Consider the following 16,058-nt stretch of genomic DNA (forward strand, 5'->3'; position numbering starts at 1 on the left):
TCTTCTACCTCCTACCTAGAGCAAGTCATGTCATCTCCCCAAGGCTCCATTTCCTCCCCTGTTCTTCCCCTGGGAATAAGGAAGGCGTCCATCTTGTGTTGTGTTTGTGAGGGTTAAGTGAGAAAACATGTATAATGAAATTACAGGAGTGGACTAATGTTTGTGTTCCTGGGCCTGGCAGGGTGCCCGGGCCACAGAAAGTGCTAATGAAGGTGACTTTTCTCCTACTCTAGGAGAGCTGCTTTCTGTGACACACTCATTTAGCCCTCTAGGATCACTAGCAGCATTCGTAATTCTCCCACTCTTAACAATCCTACGTCTTTATCCTATTTCTCTTCCTCCCTGCAACTGGAGGAACTTTTGCTCCCCAGAAAGGTGATTGAGTTGGGCAGGGGTTGGGGTACCTGGAGCTGAGTCCACAGGGCTGGCATGCAAGGTTCACAGGCCCAGATTGGGAAAGAGCCGGGAACTGGTCGGTCTCTCTGATCCTGGTCAGGGAACTTTGGAGAAACCAACACTGCTGGAAAACTCAGGGACAGGAAATGGAAGGGGGAGGGACAGAGGGGAAACAGCTCGCCGTATCTCAACACTTCCAGGCCTAGCTCCCATGCCTCAGTCATGAAATGAGGGGTATAGATTGACTGAAGATTGGGGATGGAGGTGGTAGACCCAGAAGACTCCATTCTCTGAGGGTAAATAGCAATGGTTGTGTCGCCTACCCCCACTACTCATGGCGTGAGTTCCAGCTCTGTTTATATTTCTATTTAACTGTCCAAAGTCCCCTCAGCCAGGAGATGCCATGTTAGATTCACTTGGACACTCAGATACAGGGGCTCAGAGTGATTGCCTGGACCAGCCTCCTCTTCCCCTCTCCCCTCACACCTCCTTCCCCAATCTTCCCGGCATTCACATCTCTTCTTTCTGGGGTCTGGACTGTTGGTGGGAGCAAGTCAGCTCTTTATACTTTTAACAGGTAATGAAGGTCGGGGGGTGAGGGCAGGTGGTATTGTAGATGTCTGTGGTTCAGGGACAAGAGGGGTTGGATGGGAAGGTGTGGGCTGTTCTGGGAAAGCTCCTGGCCTTGTCAAGGAGACATGAGATGGGACAGGAAACTAAGATAGTTCAAAGCTTTCCTCCAAACTTATCTTCAACTTCATATCCAACCTCAGCTGTCACCTTGCTCTACTCTTAGGCCTTATTTTATTATTATTATTATCATCATCATCATTGTTGTTGCTGCTGGGTCTGGACTGGCTTCAAACCTCAGTCCTCAGATCTCAGCCTCCATGAGTAGCTAGGATTACAGGCGTGAGCCATCAGCACCTGGTGTCATTCCTTACTTTAATCTGTCCACATGAATTTGCTTGTCAGTTCAAAGCCTATCCATAAACACAGCTCCAGCTTCAGCCTGAAGTACAAGCTTCACTCCCAGCTCCAACACCAGCCTGGGGCCCATCATGGACAAGGACTTTCAAGACATCCAGCAGCTTGACTCGGAGGAAACTAACCATCAGTTCAGTGGTGGTGAGGAGCCAGGCACTCATGGGCAGAACCCCAGGAGAGAAAGTCCATTTTGGAAAGGCAAGTACCAGTTTCAGGGGCTTCAACCCCTGAACCCTTGTCTCAATTGCCAAGTGCTCTCTGTCTATGCGTTCAGGGGGCAGGGACTGCGTTCCTCCCCTTATTGTAGAGGGCCCCAGAGATGAGGGCATATTGGAACCAGAGGAGACTTTCTCCCTCTTTCTCCTACCCTGAGGCACATGTGTGCTGTGTGTGTGTGTGTGTGTGTGTGTGTGTGTGTGTGTGTGTGTGTGTGTGTGTGTGTGTGTGTGTGTGTGTACATATGCAGGCATGTCCACAGCCAGCCAGAACTATGAGTATACGTAAGAGTGAAGGTGGGAGATGAGCTGGGAAGAGTGGAGAAATGAGCTGGAAGGGCCTGCTCCCCCTACATCCTCCTGGGCCTGTCCTGGGAAAATGTTGAACATAATTCTCCAAGTGATTGGTGGAAAGATTTCAGAGACATTGCTGTGGTTCTAGGTAGAAAGGTAGGAAACAGGTGGAGGAACATCAGGGTGGGAGCTGGGATGGAGCCAGGCTCTGTGGAAGCAGAAGGGACCAGGGCACAAGCTCAGGGGAGAGGACAGAGGGGATGTGTGATCCTGAGGCTGGGGGACTGAGGGAAGGATTGTGCCAGGCAGGAAAGGAAGGGCCAAGAGAAACCTACTCCTGCCTGGGAAGGTGGCTCAGTGGTAGAGCGCTTGCCTTGCATGCCTGAGGCCCTGGGTTCGATTCCTCAGCACCACATAAGCAAAAAGAAAAAGGCCGGAAGTGGCGCTGTGGCTCAAGTGGTAGAGCGCTAGCCTTGAGCTGAAGAGCTGAGGGACAGCGCCCAGGCCCAGAGTTCAGGCCCCACGACTGGACCCCCCAAAAAAAAGAAAAAAAAAGAGAAACCTACTCCACCTATCACATCTCCTTCCTGGAAGTGGGGTGGCAGGCCCCCCCCCCAACAGTCTCTACAGGGACTAAGGCCCACCTACCTCACTTTGCTTTGAAGCTGTTTGTGAGACCAAGAACTAGTGGAACACTCAATGGCTTTGGGTGTTGCTAAATCTTCTGAGGGTGAAAGGATTCAGCATTTGGACAAAAAGCTTAGAGAGAGTCCACGATTCTTTAAATTGATGCTTAAGTGGCCTGAAGGAGAGCACAGAGGGGGAAGTCCAGATACTGCACACCTGTCACATACTTCCTTCAAGCAGCTGCGGCTGTCTAGGAAGGAGCGTGGTCACAGGAAAGCGTTTTACTGTTGATGGCTTTCTACCTTTTCCTGCCACTTTATGTGTACAGAGTTTTCAAGACTTTTCTTTTTTGTGCTAGTCTCAGGGCCTAGTCACGGTCCCTAAGCATTTTTTGCTTCAGGCTAGCGCTCTACCACTTGAGCTACACTTTCATGTCCAGCTTGTTGGTGGTTAAGTGGAGAAAAAAGTCTCATGGCCTTGCTTACCCTGCAATCCTCGGATTTCAGCCTCTTGAGAAGCTAGGATTATATGTACAAGCCACCAGTACCTGGCTGGATTTAATTTAATATAATTAATTATTATTATTATTATTTTTTGCCAATCCTGGGACTTAAACTCAGGGCCTGGGCTCTGTATGAACATCTCTGTGCTCAAGGCTAGCATTCTACCACTTGAGCCACAGTGCCACTTGCAAACTTTTTTCTGTTTTTGTGGTACTGAGGAATTGAACCAGGGCTCATGCATGCTAGGCAAGTACTCTACCACTAAGCCACATTCCCAGCCCTAATTAATTAACTAGTGTGTGTGTGTGTGTGTGTGTGTGTGTGTGTGTGTGTGTGCTTGAACAGGCATTTAATGCTAGACGTGGTTGTTTTCATCTCTAAAGCTCAACTTTGAACTTTTAAATACCTTTCACAGCTGTCTGCTTAATGTTGTTTTTCTTTTTTTCCACATATGCATTTATATGTATGAATATATGGGCTATAACTACAACATCTGTTTCAAGGACATTGTTTACAATTCTTTTTTTCTTTTTTTGTCAGTTGTACGGCTTGAACTGAGGACCTCGGTGCCATCCCTGAGCTGGTTTTGCTCCAGGCTAATGCTCTACCATTTTGAGCCATAGCATCACTTCCATTTTTCTAGTGGTTAATTTGAGATAAGAGTCTCATGGGCTTTCCTATCCAGGCTGGCTTCAGTCATCCTCAGATCTCAGTCTCCTGAGTAGCTAAGATTATAGCTGTGAGCCACCGTGTCTGGCTTAATTCTAACATCCATGTCCATTCTGCATCCATTTTAATAGATTTTTTCATTTACTTTTGGTGCTGAAGATGGGATCCAGGTCACGGGCGAGGCAAGCACTCTACATCCTCAGCCTGTTTGATTGATTTGTTAACCTCCTCAATATGAGCTGTGTTTTCCTGTACATCTTATGTATCTTGTATATCTTTGACTGGAGGCAAGATTTTGTGAACTTTACCACACCAGGTACTGGATACTTTTGTATTCCTCTATATACTCTTGAGCTTTCTTCTAGGATATAGTAACTTGCAATCTGTCTGATCCAGTGAGTCCTGACCATCTTGAGCTCGAACTCTAAATTCTATCTCCTGGACTAGGGAAGCTGCTGGCCTCTGTCTTGATTTCCCTTCCATGTCCTGTGGCCCAAAAACTTTCTCTAAGTATAAAATGGGGCATTTTGCCAGGTGCTGGTGGCTCATACTTGTAATCCTAGCTACTCAGGAGGCTGAGATATGAGGATCACAATTCAAAGCCAGCCTGGGCTGAAAAGTCGGAGACTCCTATCTCCAATTAACCACCAGAAAACCAGCAGTGGTGCTGTGGCTCAAATGGTAGAATGCTTGCCTTGAGCAGAAGAACTGAGGGACAGCACCCAGGCCCAGAGTTCAAGCCCCACAGCCGACCAAAAGAAAAAAAAAAGATGGAGTATTTTGGTTCATCTTATTTGTTTCCTCTTTTTCAGGAATCAATGCCTTTCCTTTGCTGATGTCCAGTGTCTTGAAAATTTGCTCCCTTCCTCCTACCGATACTGGGACTTGAACCTAGGGCCTCAAGCTCTTGCTTAGTTTTTTTCACTCAAGGACAGTGCTCTACCACTTGAGCCACATCCCCACTTTTGGCTTTTGGCCGATTATTTGGAGATAAGGGTCTCTTGAAATTGTCAGGCTGGGTTCTTGAACTATGATTCTCAGATCTCAACTTCCTGGGTATCTAGGATTACAGGCATGAGCCACTAGCATCCACTAGCCCTCTTTTCTTATGAAGCATGTGTAGCAAAGGGCAGGTGTGTCCCTCATCTCAGGTGTAAGAGCTTGGCTTTTCACAGAGCTGTTGTGACTATTGTGTACTATGTGTGTGCATGTTATATGTACCTGTGTGTGTGTATGTGTGTGTGTGGTGTGCATGCTTGCCCATGTTCCTGTAGGTGCAGATGTATAAATGTTCCATGTTTAACACCCCATTAATGGGGTCAAATCCATTAGCTCTTCCAGAATGCCATACTTGTTTCTTTCCTTGCCCTGTTCCTGTCCCTTGAATGTGTGGCTTCTGACACTCTTTTTCTCTTACAGGGCAGCCTCCTTCCCAGACCTTTCCAAAACGCCTTTGCTCCAGCTTCCATCTCAGTCTGCTCGCCCTGAGCCTCAATGTCCTGCTGCTGGTGGCCGTCTGTGTGATCGGGTCTCAAAGTGAGGTTACAGGGATGAGACAAAGATGGGGGTGGGTTATGGATAATGATGAGGTAGTGAGGAGAGCAATGAGAGGGGAGGAGGTAGAGGCAGCATGCTACAGGTGCTGAGCGCAATAAGAAGTCAAGAATGGGATCAATAGCCAGGTGATAGTGGCTCATGCCTATAATCCTAGCTATTCAAAAGGCTGAGATTGGGGCTGGGAAGGTGGCTCAGTGGTAGAGTGCTTGCCTTGCATGCATGAGGCCCTTGGTTCGATTCCTCAGCACCACATAGCAGAAAAAGCCAGAAGTGGGGCTGAGGCTTAAGTGGTAGAGCACTAGTCTACAGCTGAAGAGCTGAGGGACAATGCCCAGGCCTGGAGTTCAGGCCCCATGACTGACCAAAATAAATAAATAAAATAAAAAAGGAAAAAAAAAAGGCTGAGATCTGAGGATCATAGTTCAAAGCCAGCCCAGGCAGGAAAATCCATGAGATGCTTATCTCCAATTAAGCATCTAACAAACCAGAAGTAGAGGTGTGGTTCAAGTGGTAGAGCGCTAGCCTTGAGTAGAAAAGCTCAGGGACTGGGATTGGAGGCATGGCTTAGTTGGTAGAATGCCAGCCAATGAGCAAAAGTGTCAGGTACTGAGTTTGGGTTCTGGTTTTGTACCTAAAAAATAAATAAATAAAAGCTCAGGGACAGCACCAAGACCCATAGTTCAAGTCCCAGGACTAGCACAACCTCTCCTCCTACCCCTCCCCCCCAAAAAGAATGGGATGGATGATGGGGCAGTGATGGGCAGTGAGGGGGATAGTCGCATGGATGGTAATGGGGGCACAGCCCCACACCCCTTCCTGTCTCACTGTCTCCTGACAAGGCACACGGCTGCAGGAAGAGCTGCGTACCCTGAAGGAAACTTTCAACAACTTCTCCTCCAGCACCCTGGTGGAGGTCCTGGCCCTGGGCTCCCATAGTGAGTGGCTGGCCGTTGTTTATCCACACAGATTTATCCGCTGGGCTCAGTGCTGAATCTGCTCAGGGGCTGTGGGGATGAAGCCCAGGGCAGATGATCTAGCCCTGAGGAGCTAGCAAGACTTCTACAGGTACTGGCCCTGACTTGAGGGGCCCTGGGGACCAACTGAGGCAGGCAGGGTGAGTGCCAGCCAGAGAGAAGAGGCTGTGACCCACAGGAGGTGAAGAAGAGCACTGTGTATTGGGGGACTGAGGACAATTCTAGGAACTGGGGTGGGGGAGGGAGTTGTGAGGGGGTCAGAGGTCAGAGAGTGGGAGCAAGTTGCAGCAAGTTGTGTGGACTGCATAGGACTGGGTTGTGTGAACACAGGGACCCAAGGAAGGAATTTCAACAGCACAGTGGCCTAAGCCCCTGCAGGTGCAGAGCAGCCTGATGGGGCTGAGGGTTCAGATGTTGACTAGGCCATGTTCCACGGGAGGCTGTGGGCTCCAAATGGCGCCCCCTAGTGTGTGAGGCTGGAGGTGGGTGCAGGAGGCTGAAGGAGGAATTTGTCTTCCTTTTTTTTTTCAGAAGGCAGCATGAGCGACAAATTGACATCTCTGGAGGCCCAGCTGGAGAAACAACATCAGGACATAAAAGCAGGTCACATTTTCCTCCCGAAGCATGCGTGTGGTCTGTGTGTGAGGTGGATGTGTGTATTGTGTCTGTGATATGCGAGGTGTGCGTGTGTGGGTGTTGTGTATGTGGTGTGAGTATGGGGTGGTATCTGTGTGCAGTATGTGCTCTGGTGTTGGTGGAGTTGTATGAGTGTGGTATGTGTGTTGTGTGGAGTGTTATATGTGACTCATGTGCTCCATCTGAAGCAGTTTAGTGTGTTTATGGTATGTGATGTGGTGTGCGTGTGGCATGCGTGCAGTATGTGTTAGACTTTGCCAGAAAACCACGCAGACATTTAGGCACAAAGAACAAAGAAAAGGTTTAGTGGCAGCAAGAGGAGCAGCAAGATTCCTTCTCACAAGAGAGAAGTGCTGGCTTTGTCTGAGGCGACCTATGTAAGCTTCAGGGGCTAGGAGGGGCTTGGAGGTGGAGACCCGGTGTGGGCCTGTGGACCAGGGTCTTCATCATGGCGGGATAGGATTTATGGCTGCTGCCCAAGTGGCAGATAAGGGGCTGCAGCTGCCCAGACTGAAGGTTACTTTAAGGGGGTTGTAACTACCCCAATGGAGTGTCATCTCAAGGTAAAGAGGGGAGGAGGGCCGGGCGCTGGTGGCTCACGCCTGTAATCCTAGCTACTCAGGAGGCTGAGATCTGAGGATCGTGGTTCAAAGCCAGCCCGGGCAGGAGAGACCGTGAGACTCCTATCTCCAATAAACCACCAGAAAACCGGAAGTGGCGCTGTAGCTCAAGTGGTAGAGCGCTTGCCTTGAGCTGAAGAGCTGAGGGACAGCACCCAGGCCCAGAGTTCAAGCCCCACGATCAACCAAAAAAAAAAAAAAAAAAAAAAAAAAGAGGGGAGGAGGCCTGTTATTTGCTATCTGTACTAAATGGGCCTAGTGCTGTCTAGGAAAAGAACATGTTAAGCTACACCCACAGTGTGTGTGTATGTGTGTGTGTGTGTGTGTGTGTGTGTGTGTGATGTGGTACATGTGTTATGCTGAGTGTTTGGTGAGTGGGGTGTGTTATGTGTGCATTACGTGTGTTGTGGTGCGTATTTGGTGTGTGTGGTATGTTATGTATGCTGTGTTGTGTTATATGTGCTGTGGGGTGGCATATATACAGTGTGTGTGGTGTGTGGTATATATGTTTTGGTGTGTGTTTGGCGTGTGTGGTGTGGTATGTGTGTTGTGGTATGTGTATTGTGGTATGTGTTTGGTGTGTGTGTTGTGGTATGTGTTTGGTATGTGTGTTGTGGTATGTGTATTGTGGTATGTGTTTGGTGTGTGTGGTGTGTGTGGTATGGTATGTGTGTGGTATGTGTGTTGTGGTATGTGTTTGGTGTGTGTGTGGTGTGGTATGTGTTTGGTGTGTGTGTGGTGTGGTATGTGTTTGGTATGTATGTTGTGGTATGTGTGGTGTGGTATATGTGTAGTATGTGTGTTGGGGTATATGTGGCGTGGGCTGTGGTGTAGGTATACTGTATTAGGTGATGTGGAGTGTGGGTGTGTGTTGTGTCTGTATGGTACGTGTTTTGTGGTGTGTGTATGGTGTGAGGTTCTGAAGCCTCCAGCTGGGGTCCTGCACCTGGTCCTGGCGGGAGGGGACCCACACATTCCTCCCACTGTCCCTCTGTCCCCTAGACCACGCTGCCTTGTTCCTGCACCTGAAGCACTTCCCCACGGATATGAGCTCCCTGGAGTGTAACATGGTGTTTCTCCAAAGCAACGGTAGGGACTCAGTGGCACTGGTCCCCGTGTCTCTGTCCCGGCCACAACCGGGCCTCATCACCCTCTGGCCTGTGTCCCCTCAGGCACGAAATGTTGTCCTGTTAATTGGGTGAAATATGGAGGCAGCTGCTACTGGTTCTCGCGTGCTGGGATGAATTGGCACGAGGCCTACGCATACTGCCAGCTGGAGAATGCCCACCTGGTGGTTATCAACTCTTGGGATGAACAGGTGAGGCCCTGCTGTCTGGAGGTCAGAGGAAAACCGGAATGCTTTGAATGAGTAGGCCCAAGCAGGCTTGTTTTCCCTGCTTCTTAACCTAAAACAGAATCCAGAAGAGGAAGTGTGGCAGAGTTTGGGCAGTGGAGCAGCCATTGATTCTAAGAAGTGGGAGATGGTAGCCAGGAGCTGGCAGAAAGTGACAAGGAGCCAGTTGGGAGATAAACCTTGAGGGCAGGACATGGAGAGTCTGTGAATCCCAATGTTGGCCTTCAGATGTGGTTGTTGTCTGTGTCAAGGGAACAGAGTAGTGGGATTCCATTGACTGCTCTCCTGCCGTGCGTGTCTGGAGCCCTGCAAGGTGCCCTTTGCCTCTCATTTCCATTGCTGCCACCAGACAGTGACCTTGAACATGGTTCACAGAGGAAGAACCAACCCATTAGAACACATAAGGCATTTTTGTGCCATTTTTGTTGTTGTTGTTGGTTGTGGGGCTTGAACTCAGGGCCTGGGCACTGTCCCTGAGCTCTTTTGCTCATGACTAGCGCTCTACCACTTTGAGGCACAGCACCCCTTCCTGTTTTCTGGTGGTCTCATGGACTTTCTTGCCCAAGCTGACTTCAAAATGAGATCCTCAGATCTCAGACTCCTCAGTAGCTAGGATTCCAGGCATGGGCCACCAGCTCCTGGCTGATTTTTGTGCATTTTATTTTATTGTTTTTGCCAGTCCTGGGTCTTGAACTCAGTGCCTGGGTACTGTCCCTGAGCTTCTTTTGTTCAAGGCTAGCACTCTACCACTTGAGCTACAACCCTACTTCCAGCTTTTTCTGTTTATGTGGTAATGAGGAATCAAACCCCGGGCTCCATGCATGTTAGGCAAACACTTTATCACTAAGTCACATTCCCAGCTCTTTTATGCATTTTAAATTGTTATTATTAAGCTTTGGCAACTGCAAGGTATTCCAAGAATCCTTTTCTTTTACTTTTCTTTTCTCTTTTTTCTTTTCTTTTCCTTCCTTCCTTCCTTCCTTCCTTCCTTCCTTCCTTCCTTCCTTCCTTCCTTCCTTCCTTCCTTCCTTTCTTTCTTTCTTTCTTTCTTTCTTTCTTTCTTTCTTTCTTTCTTTCTTTCTTTCTTTCTCTTTTTTGGGTCCGGTCATGGGGCCTGAATTCTTGGCCTGGGCGCTGTCCCTCAGCTCTTCAGCTCAAGACTAGTGCTCTACCACTTGAGCCACAGCGCCACTTCCGGCTTTTTTTTCTTTTTGCTTATGTGGTGCTGAGGAATCGAACCCAGGGTCTCAAGCATGCAAGGCAAGCACTCTACCACTTCCCAGCCCTATTTTTGTTTTTTATTACAGACATGTAAATATTATATTTTGCTCAGATTACCTTCTTTGTTGCCTTCTTTCCCCCCTGCCTCCAATCTCCTACTAGTCAACAGCTTTGAGATTCCTAATGCTATCTTCACCTTCAATCTTTTTTCCTTTCTCCTTCCCCTCATTCTTCTAAATAGTTCCATAGTTAGAGCCATATTCTGGATATATATATATATATATATATATAAAATTATAATATATACACATATATGCATACATACATATATACATTCAGATATATGTATATGTCCATGAACCATGAGTATGCCTTTTAGGTCTAGCGTCCACATAAAAATGAAAACACATGAGGGCTGGGAAGGTGGCTCAGTGGTAGAGTGCTTGCCTTGCATGCATGAGGCCCTGGGTTCGATTCCTTAGCACCACATAAGCAAAAAGAAAAAAGCCGGAAGTGGCGCTGTGGCTCAAGTGGTAGAGCGCTAGCCTTGAGCTGAAGAGCTGAGGGACAGCACCCAGGCCCAGAGTTCAGGCCCTATGACCGGATCCCCCCCAAAAAATGAAAACACATGAAATTTACATTTTGGGGGTTTATCTTGCTTGACATGTTGTTCTCCAATTCCACTCATTTTTCTAGAAGTGACTTAATTTCATTTTTCACTAGGGCTATGTGATATTCTGTGGTATACATGTGTACTGATAAATATATAGTAATATATGTACTACATATGTACTATATCTTCTTTATCCACTCGTCTGTGATTGGGCACCTTGGCTGATTCTGCCATTTGGTTATTGTGAGCAGCACTATTATAAACATGGATATTCAGGTATGTTTCTCCTTTAGATATATGCCCAATAGTGGTAAATATCTAACAGGATATATATCTGACAGGATCATAGGTAGGTGTATTTTCAGTTTTTTGAAGAACTGACAAACTGACATACTGATTTCCATGGTGGTTGCACTAGTGTACCTCCCTACCAGCAGTGCATAGAGGCTTCCTTTTTTCTCGTATGCTCACCAGCATTTGTTATTGTTTGTTTTCTTAAGGATTGTCATTCTGAATGAGAGTAGTGTTTTTTTGTTTTTGTTTTTTGTCAGTCATGGGGCTTGAACTCAGCTTAGGCATTGTCCCTGCGCTCTTCAGCTCAAGGGGAGCGCTCTACCACTTGAGGTACAGCACCACTTCTGGTTTTCTGAGTAGTTTATTGGAGATCAGAGTCTCGTGGACTTTGCTGTCTGGGCTGGCTTTGAACTGAGATCCTCAGATCTCAGCCTCCTGAGTAACTAGGATTACAGGCGTGAGCTACCAGTGCCCTGATTAGTTTTGTTTTTATACCAGTGTAAAGGTTTGAACTCAGGTCCTCAAACTCTGGCTTAGCTTTTTACTCTCAAGGCTGATGCTCTACCACTTGAGCCACATCTTCACTGTAGCTTTTATTTGACCATTGTTTTTTGTTGTTGTTGTTGTTTTTTGTTTGTTTTTTTTTTTGGTTGGTGAGGGGGCCTGACTCCTGACTCCTGGGCCTGGGTGCTGTCCCTCAGCTCTTCAGCTCAAGGCTAACACTCTACCACTTGAACCATAGATCCACTTCTGGCTTTTTCTGCTTATGTGGTGCTGAGGACTTGAACCCAGGGCCACATGAATGCAAGGCAAGCACTCTACCACTGAGCCACCTTCCCAGCCATTTTTTTTTGGCTGTCATGGGGCTTGAACTCTGGGCTTGGGTGCTATCCCTCAGCTCTTTAGCTCAAGTTGAGCACTCTACTGCTTGAGCCACACCGCCACTTCCGGTTTTCTAGTGGTTTATTGGAGATAAGAGTCTCATGGACTTTCCTTCCCCGGGCTGGCTTTGAATCATGATCCTCAGATCTCAGCCTCCTGAGTAGCTAGGATTACAGGCGTGAGCCACCAACGCACAGCTCCTTTTTTTGACCATTGGAAATAGGTATCTCACAGATTTGTCTGCATGGGCTGACTCTGAACCACAATTTTCAGATCTCAGTCTCCTGAGTAGCTTGGCTTACAGGTGTGAATGTCTTTCTGCCCAGCTTTTAGATTTCTTTTGATAGTTATGACCATTTTAAGAAAATTGATTCAAGGGCTGGGAAGGTGGCTCAGTGGTAGAGTGCTTGCCTTGCATGCATGAGGCCCTGGGTTCGATTCCTCAGCACCACATAAGCAAAAAGAAAAATGCTAGAAGTGGCGCTGTGGCTCAAGTGGTAGGGTGCTAGCCTTGAGCTGAAGAGTTGAGGGACAGGGCCCAGGCCCAGAGTTCAGGCCCCAGGACCGGACCCCAAAAAAAAAAAAAAGAAAAAAGAAAAGAAATTGATTCAAGTCCTCATGTTTGCTAAGCAAACTAGTTCTATCCCCTCCCTCCCTCACCTCTTCCTATAGATTTCAAGCTAGTCTCAAACTCCTGGTATCAAGTGATCCTCCCACTTCAGGCTTCTGAGTAACTGGAATGATTTTTCTGTTAAAAGGTGAATGTATTCATTTAACATTTATCTTTAGTAGACATGTTTAATATTAGTCCTGTTTATTTTTATTTTATTTTATTTTTTGTTGGTCATGGAACTTGAACTCTGGGCCCGGTGCTGTTTCTGAGCTTTTTTAGTCAAGTCTAGTGCTTGACCACTTTGAGCCACAGCATCACTTTTGGTTTTCTGGTGGTTAATTGGAAATAAGAGTCTCAGACTTTTCTACATGGGATATCTTTAAAACATGATCCTCAGATCTCAGCCTCCTAAGTAGCTAGGATTACAAGCATGAACCACTGGCACCCAGCAGTCCTGTTTATTTTTAAGGGTTTTATACTTCTTTTGCTTTCTCACATTTACTTTGTTTTCTCCTCTATTGTATTTTGGAATAGTGGCAGTTCACTCTTAGTTTTACTAGTGATTACTTTTATAACTTGAAATGATAACTGAAATTTTTTGGCTTCAGAAACCAGAAGTTTATATAACTCTTCATTTGAAAGATGAGAAAATCTGCTGGATGTAGCTCAAGTGGTAGAGTGTGGAATGACTTTTATGATGATTTTCTTTTTGTTACTCTTATGAAAATGGGTGTAATTCTTCTTTTCCTGTTACTCATCCAGGAAGTGAGAAAGAATGATTCTGAATGATTTTTCTTTGCTCATCTGAGATTTCTTTACTCAGTCTTTGATCCAGAGACTTGGGTATTGATAATCTATATATTTACTTCAGTGATTCTATTTCTTTGTTGATAAGAAGAGGCCACTGAGAAGGCAGTGAATAGACTACTTTGTGTCTAGGTCTCTTCTTCCCAATTCTGTCAACCCTCTGAATGTGAGGAGCAACTTCACCAAACCCTGGGGTTGCCTTTTCATCAACAGGATACTGTGCAATGTACTAGAACTGATCCAGCCCTTGAACGAGGTGATCAATTACAACCTTGGTTGTGTCTCTAAGGAATGAAAATGGAATTAGGTGATTTGTCTTCCAATTTAACCTTTTTTCACACACTGTTGAGAGGATTGTTAGGGTAGATGTCCAAAAAACTAGTCTGATCACATAATTCCTTTGCAGCATTGCCAAGCATGGTGATTTAAGTCTTTTGGGATAGCCATCTCTGTTCAAAGGGGCTCTAGATTCTGGGAACCTGTTTATTAAGCTCAGAGACATTTTCACCCATGCCCTTGCCAGTGGGCTAGCACCCTCAAACTCATCCATTCATCATAGAGCTGCTAGACCCTGTTGCCAGGTCATATTGGGTTCTACCCTGTGAGTCCGAGCTCAGAAGCTTGAGGACTGGCAAACCTCAGAAAATGACAGCCACACAGAGCAAGGTCAACCAGGGGCAGATGGATCTGGAAGGGGAGTGAACTCAAGATTATTTATGGGTTCTGGGATATGTGGGAGCAGCAGGAGCTGAGAATCCAAGTGTTGGAAGCTGTAGATAGAAGACAAGAAGAGGATCAGAGTCAGAGTAGCAGTCAAAATGGGTGAAATGTCAGCTAGGCCTAGAAACAGTGTGGTAGGTAGGAATTAGATGCTGGATTGGCTCTCTGCATTCTATTACCTTACAAAGTGAGAATCACTATGACAGTCAAGTTAGAGGACTTTTGAGGATTAAATGAGGTAATTTTTTGTGCTGGTTTTGGGGCTTGAACTCAGTCAGGGCCTGGTGGTTACCCCTGAGATTTTTTTTTTCTCAAGGCTAATACTCTACTGCTAGAGCAACAGCTCTACTTCTGCTGTTCTGGGGGTTAATTAGAGATAAGAGTCTCATGGACTTTCCTGCCTGGGCTGACTTCAAACCATGACCCTTAGATCTCAGCCTCCTGAGTAGCTAGGACTACAGGCATGAGCTGGTGCCTGCCTCCTAAATAAGGTCATTTTTGTAAAGCACTTTATGCAAAGTTTGTCCTAGAAAATGTCCATTAAATAGCCATGGGGATATCCAACTTGAGATTTCCCTTCTCTTCAAAGAGTCCACTTTTACAAATGGGTCTTTCTTTCAACTTTTGCTTTTAAATAAACTTACTTTGTTTACATTAAAGTAAATAAAACAAAACACTCAACAGGGCTGGGAATGTGGCTTAGTGGTAGAGTGCTTGCCTAGCATGTATGAAACCCTAGGTTCGATTCCTCAGCACCACCTAAACAGAAAAAGCTGGAGGTGGTGCTATAGCTCAAGTGGTAGAACGCTAGTCTTAAGTACAGAGACGCTCAGGGACAGAGCCCATGCCCTGAGTTCAAGCCCCAGGACTGGCAAAAAGCACTCAACAGCTATTGTTATAGAGGAAGAATAAGGAAACCCTTCCTGGGGAGGGAGGGATGTCTTAGCTTGGGGAAGATCAGGCTGAGGAAGCAGAAGGAGGCACACCTGCACAGATACATCATGATTGTACAAGACATTTCTGGAATCTAGCAACTTCTTCCCACATGTTTTTCCAGAGTTTCATCGTGGAACACATGAGACCCTTTCACACCTGGATAGGTCTCTCTGACATACAGGGCCCGTGGAGATGGGTGGATGGAACCAACTATGAGAACAACTACCAGTAAGTGGCTTCCCTGTATCCCTTGGTTAGCTGGCCAGTTGACCTTTCACCCCAACATACAAATCCCTTAGGGGCCAACTTCCCCAACGTTCCCTCCCCGACTCTCTACCTTGATGGTCCCACTGAGTGATCCGTGCCTTTTTGGGGGATTAGCAGATTGGATTGGTGGGAGATGGTGAGGGAGAGCCTGAGCTTTGTCCTGTCTTCTTAGGCACTGGGGTATGGCTCAGCCAAATAACTGGCAGGGCCACGAGGTGGGCGCAGGAGATGACTGTGCGGTAGTCTTGGCAAATGGCTTCTGGAAAGACAAATTCTGTGCAGAGCTGTACCACTGGGCCTGTGAGATGAAACATAATATCACCGTGTAGGAGCCCGGCTTCAGTGTCTCCCATTGGTACCCCCAACCCCTGCCCCGGCCCACTTCTGCATCAATCTAGCTTCTCCATGGAGGAGGATTGTGAAGAACAGAAGACAAATGGAGTCCCAGGCATGGGGAAGAGGAGTTGAGGAGAAAAATAGGAAGTGGGTGCTGGGAAGGCTGAGATCCCTCCTCACACCCACAATGTGTTGTAATTAGTCTCATGCTCACCCTTCTCAATGGAGTAGGGAAAAGAAGACACAAATACTTGAAACTGTGTGGCTTGGTTATTTGGGACTGGGACATGAAGGGGACAAAGAAGGTCAGACAGAAGGGCTGGAGGAGGAGGGAGACAAGGAGTAACCCTATAGCCTTGCAGCTTGGCAAACACCACCAGTGGGATTGTGGAGGGTTAGAGAGGAGAGGAGAGAGGCTAGGACCAGAAATGCTCAGTGACAGTTATGAGGGGAAGTTAGAGGCCATCCAGGTGCTCTTTCCTTTCCCTGCATTTGGGAACAAACCTCAACCTCCAGGGAAGATGTGTGTGAAGAACA

At 46.9% G+C, this 16,058-nt stretch overlaps 1 protein-coding gene across 4 annotated transcripts; it reads left to right on the plus strand.

Annotated features, from left to right (window-relative positions):
- Nucleotides 1-574: 574 nt before the first annotated feature.
- Nucleotides 575-15,778, plus strand: LOC138813266 (asialoglycoprotein receptor 2-like). 4 transcript variants are annotated; one of them, XM_070001577.1, is made up of 9 exons: nucleotides 575-735; nucleotides 1,372-1,581; nucleotides 5,111-5,227; nucleotides 6,088-6,183; nucleotides 6,754-6,825; nucleotides 8,481-8,567; nucleotides 8,651-8,796; nucleotides 15,040-15,146; nucleotides 15,358-15,778. In XM_070001577.1, exons 2-9 carry the CDS (start codon nucleotides 1,458-1,460, stop codon nucleotides 15,512-15,514), a joined length of 906 nt encoding a protein of 301 aa, XP_069857678.1. In that variant the 5' UTR covers nucleotides 575-735; nucleotides 1,372-1,457; the 3' UTR covers nucleotides 15,515-15,778. The 4 variants fall into 4 exon arrangements, with proteins under 4 accessions (XP_069857678.1, XP_069857679.1, XP_069857676.1 ...); XM_070001578.1 differs by having other exon boundaries at nucleotides 575-692; nucleotides 1,396-1,581; XM_070001575.1 differs by lacking the exon at nucleotides 575-735 and adding an exon at nucleotides 785-973.
- The last annotated feature ends 280 nt before the right edge of the window (nucleotides 15,779-16,058 follow it).

Source organism: Dipodomys merriami, unplaced genomic scaffold, assembly GCF_024711535.1.
Source record: "Dipodomys merriami isolate MVZ:Mamm:240054 unplaced genomic scaffold, mDipMer1.0.p SCAF_59, whole genome shotgun sequence".
NCBI classification, from domain to species: domain Eukaryota; kingdom Metazoa; phylum Chordata; class Mammalia; order Rodentia; family Heteromyidae; genus Dipodomys; species Dipodomys merriami.